This window comes from Trichoderma citrinoviride (genome assembly GCF_003025115.1).
Source record: "Trichoderma citrinoviride strain TUCIM 6016 unplaced genomic scaffold BBK36scaffold_26, whole genome shotgun sequence".
Taxonomy (NCBI): domain Eukaryota; kingdom Fungi; phylum Ascomycota; class Sordariomycetes; order Hypocreales; family Hypocreaceae; genus Trichoderma; species Trichoderma citrinoviride.
The window spans coordinates 37,583-42,621 of record NW_020194734.1 but is presented as its reverse complement, the minus strand read 5'-3'; the positions used below and the strand labels follow the sequence as shown (position 1 = coordinate 42,621).

The 5,039-nt window shown below is 53.7% G+C and overlaps 1 protein-coding gene across 1 annotated transcript; it reads right to left on the bottom strand.

Moving 5' to 3' along the window:
- Positions 1 to 925: 925 nt before the first annotated feature.
- On the bottom strand, positions 926 to 1,549 carry BBK36DRAFT_1131195 (hypothetical protein; the record flags this gene model as incomplete). Its single annotated transcript, XM_024891936.1, has 1 exon — positions 926 to 1,549. The coding sequence occupies one exon, from the start codon at positions 1,547 to 1,549 to the stop codon at positions 926 to 928; it is 624 nt and encodes a 207-aa protein (XP_024745012.1).
- Between the last annotated feature and the right edge of the window lie 3,490 nt (positions 1,550 to 5,039).

The following is a 5,039-nucleotide window of genomic DNA, read 5'->3' as shown; positions in this document are numbered from 1 at the left end:
TCCCGTCAAACAATAACAACAAAACAATACGAGTAGCTAATCGTTCATCTCCTCATCGTCGTCCTTCTTGTCATTCTGCTGCTGCTGCAAGTAATCCGTCGGCTTTAGGGGGATTACCGGCAGCACCATGCGCTGCTGCGGCTGTTGCTGCGGCTGTTGCTGTTGCTGCTGCTGCTGATGCTGCTGCTGCTGATGCTGCTGCTGTTTGAGACTTGGAAGAAAAGAAGATTCTGTTTGCATGTCAGCCGGTAGTGTGACGCAAAGGGAAGAGGAGGAAAAACTCACGCAACCGCGTTTTAAACGCAGCAGAGTAGAAGAAAGGAAAGAGATGACCCAGAGAGCAGAGGAGAAGATTGCTATGTGAATGCAAGATGTTGGTGGAGGAAGAGGAGAGAAATGAGCTGTGGTGAGAATACGATTTCACGTCTCTAGGTACCTAGACGTCATACCAGCGGGAAGGAAGAGAAAGGCGCTTGCCTGTTTCACTACCGAGTACCTAGGTAGACGACAGCACTCGAGAGGAAGCCACGGGACTCTGGCCGTGCCTGCAGAGACGCTGGCTTGTCGGTGCACGCGTCGGTCAGCGCCTGCTTCAATGCTAATCTCTCCATTGACCTTGTCCTCCAGCTGCTGCTGCCGGGTTGGCTAATCCACTGCCGCATGTTGTATGGTGACGCGTAGATGCCTAAGGTAGGAGTAGATATCTCACGCCTGGAGAGGGCAATATCGTAGTGGAACAAGTAGTAGTAGTGACGGGCCAAAGAATATCTGCCTATCTTCTTTACATGACGATGGCACTTGACGGGAAGCTCAGAAGTTCAGAACAAGAGTGAGATTATTGGCCTATGGCGCATGAATGGGATTTGACAGTTCGAGGCGTTGGATGACGGAACCACCAACATCGGATACTGCAGTGAATTGAGATTTACGGATAGGAACACTGGGGGGAAAAGTGAGGCTTTGACGAGCTTCTATTTTTCTCCGTATAGAGCCCCAGATACACCATGATCAACCCCTCAACGAATGGGGCTACCCATCGCGACGGGTCTTGGCCGTCATAACTATGATCGGCATAAGGGTTTTGATACACGCTGATCATCCGAAAGTTGCAGATGACATCCGGCTTCAACACCTCATCATAGTGCATATTGATCACCTTCTTCAGATGACCGTTGGCGATGCCTTCATGCTGTCGGATTCGTGTATGCCCACCGAGTCTATTCAGACTCAACCCGACAAATAACTTGATCCCAAGTGCATCCTCTAAGTCAGATGGCGTGGCAGCCTTGTACGGCTTAGGCCGACCCCGGAAGTTCCTTGTTACTTCTCGGACTTGCTCTTGACGGAGGCGAGTTGCGACATCCACGTACACCAGACGACGGTTACACGGTGACGGCACGATGGGGAGGGCAAGCAAGTCTTTCTCAGAAAGATCTCGCTTGCCGAGGATCTTTCGCACTATTCGCGGCATTCCATCAGGACAAGTGCGGACAAGGCTCGCAGGATCGGCTGCAGCGCGACGGAGCAGATGGTAGAAGCCGGTGGTCATCTCCCTTCTTTCTCGATGTAACGTATTCCAAATCTCCCATTGTGTCTTTTCCGCCCACTCGCATAAGACTCTGACAAGACTAGCGAAGTTGGCTTCAAACCTCTGGACGTCCTCGTTATCTTCGTCAACAGGATACGCTTCATTATGCTTCTGTACACACTCGGCAGCATTCGTGTCTGCCGACGGTACTCGTCTCTTTTGGGACGGCTCTGATGGCTCAGAGTCACCATTCGCGACATCATCAGAGAGCAAGACGTCCTCAGTCTCGTCATCTTCCGAAGCGGTGTATTCATCATCGTCGACGGAGGTATGCATTAGGTCGATGCCCGCCAAGTCGACCAGGCCTTCGCCACCACATCTCAGACCTTCCTCATCCTCGGACTCAGGAACGTATGCTCCGTCCTTGTCATTAGTATGAGGGCGAAGGGTGGAAGGGGAGGCAGGCCCTTTGCCCTTGCTCAAGGCGGACACCTGGCCTGGGTGACGTTTGCTCGGGGTAGAGGCCGTCGAAGCGGGCTTATGAGCCTGAGCCTTGCCAGTCCTGCGAACACTTTCTAGAGCCGTAGCTAAAGAGACGGGGCTGGCCATGGTCTCCACTGTGGCCGCGCCAGAGTGGCCATTGCCCAACTCGCTACCAGAGTCCCTAATAACAGCCCTCACCCGCTTGGCCGCCTTCTGCAACGGGCGCTGGGGAGGGACCGAGTCGTTCCCGAGGCAGACTCCTCTTGCGAATCTGGGATCGCTTGCTCGTACCCGACTGCCTGGGCCGATCTCGTGACAGGAGACGGGGCCTTTGAAGAGGCCTGCACTGGCTGGGACTTGGAGCCGGCAGCGGCCGTGTTCGACCAAAGAGTCTTGGCTGGTTTTGCATTCTGTACTGGGGCAGCAGCAGAGTGTTTCTGCGCCTGATTGTTCACTGCCACGCTCGGAGACGGGAGACGGGGCCACGCTGCAAGACTCGGCATGTTTCCATGGAGTGCTTACGTCTGTCATGGGACTAGTATAGTCCATGAAAGTGCTGCTCAGCGTACTGATATCGTCTGACTCTTCATCTTCAGAGTCAGGAATGATTATTCTCGATGGAACTGTCTTCGTCTGTGCAGACGAGACACCCCGGTAGAAGAGCTTCCCACTGATACCGTCTAACTCTTCATCATCAGAGTCAGGAATGACAAGCTCGGGCGCAGACGAGACGCCTTGGGAGAAGTATTTGCTGGTTTCATCCCCAGCTTTCTCTCCTCGAGGCACGGAATTATTCCTCATTCTTTTAAGCCCTGTGACATGGAATCAAGGCTGAGGACATGGAATTATACTTCATGTCGTTCAGGGCTGGGGACACGGAATCATGCCTCGTATCATCGGGGCCGGAATCATCCGTCGTGGCTTTCATCGGGAAGAAGTCGAGGATACGCTTTTGCCCAGGCCCCGGGGCGGGGAGTCGAGATCTGCGAGGCATCTCGGGCGTCGCAGGAGGGGGGGGAGGGAAGGATAAGAAGGAGGAGGAGAAGGGGAAGAAGAAAGAGAATAACAAGGGGAAGAAGAGAGAGAATAACAAGGGGAAGAAGAGAGAGAATAACAAGGGCAAGAAGAGAGAGAATAACAAGGGGAAGAAGAAGAAGAAGACGAACAATGACTCCAAGAGGGGAGTCAAGAGCAGAGAGGATCTGGTATGATCATGCAAATGAGACACTCTCTAGTGCTACGAAAGAAGACAGGAGACACGACACGACACGACACGACACGACACTGGGCTATGGCCAGAAGCTCCCAAGGCGGTGGAGTGATCTGGCTGGACAACAAAACGGAAGGTGCGATTTACAGGCTACTTATCGAGTCTTTTGCTGTCTGGGTACCTATACATTGACTCTCTGATTTACAGTTGGGTACAGGAGGTTTTTACGTTTCCCGCTGCCGAGCCCCACGCACACGGTGCAATCGAACGCACATGGTGTCTTTACGTGCCGTCCGCTGCGACGAACCAGTTTCCGACTCATTTTAGCAAATTTGATAGCCTATTGCGGGACAAGTCTCGATTGAAGTCGATATCGAAAAGATCGTCCAAGAAGAACCGGGGGTACCTGGTACCCGTCCGCCAAGCTGGGGCCCATCGGCCTAGTCCCAGATGGGATCTTTTGAGATACCATCTCCACCGACTAATCCTGGAAGAAATTCGGACGCGTCGCGTCTGCGATCAGTAAGTCCCCACTTTGGCAGAATTTCTGGTCGATGAGTGCTGGTGATGTGTGATGTGCAGAGAGGGCCGGGGGCGCTGCAGCGCTGCAGTGCGGTGCGAGCGTTGTTGCGAGAATGCCTCTATCTGATGCCTCTATCTGATGCCTATGATCGTTTTCGGTGTGCGAATGATCGACGGGCCAATCAGGTGGGTGTGCCTTGCATAGCAGCCCACCGCTTAGTGCATGTCTCATTGTGCGGCCCCTGCCATCTGGTACCTCAGGTCTAACTTCAGTTTGGCTGCTGCCAGAACCCAGCTGGCGGGGCTTGAAGCCATCGCCACGGGCCGGGGTAGTACAGACGCCACTTCATGTCCCAGCTTACATACTAGTACTTCGCTGGGGCAGTGGTATGTTGAGCTGTCGCTCGCCAGTGGGCTTTCTAGTCAGGCTTCTTCTTAATGGCGTAGTTCTGAAGTTGTTCCAGGCCTTGAGATAGCCATACAGCAATGAAATATGAAATACCCGTGCAGACCCTTGTGAAATGATTCAATTGTCACCAGAAACCACATTGCGCCTTGTAAATCGTTTGGTACCTTAGGTAGTAGGTAGAGGTAAGGTAGGTCCTTATGATTCCGCCGCCCTGTGAGGCATTCTTCCTTTCTAGAAGCAGCGCGTTCATTTGACCGCTGCCCACTTTCATACTGGTATACGGACAAGGTATGGCGCCTAAGACAGCGCAGTGCTTCTCATTCTCATTTTGCGTAAATTCTATCTAGCTACCAATAGATGTTTGATGCTGGGGGGAAAGAGGTGACCTTTACGAGTGCCTCGAACGATTGGGATACCTGGTACAGACACTCAATGCAATCCCGGCAACCTGGATGGTCCCTGTCTGCGTTCGAGTGCCTGGGTACCTAGGTAGGTTGCTGTCTCTTCCTCCCCTTTGACCCGTACCTCGCTCGTCGCCTCCCCCTCCTTCTTCACCTTCACCTCCGCCTCTCCTTTCACTTTCGTATCTCCTTTTACTTCCTGCTGCTGCTCCTGCTGCTGTTGCCTCTCCTCATAGAGCCGGCGTCGATGCTGTTCCTGGACGACCAATTCCTTAAGCTGGGGGTTGCGGAGGAGGCCCTCGAGCTGGCGTCTCGACAGGGCGCCGCCGCCACCTCTGCCCCGACACCGGCCACCTGGATGGTTCCGCCTTGGACTCTAGGGATCCACGTTGCTATGAATATGCTGTGAGCTTGGCTGAGTCGCCAGAATGTGGATGCAGGTAGACACACGTTGTTGAGGCCCTTGGCCTCGGCCTCGGCCTCGAC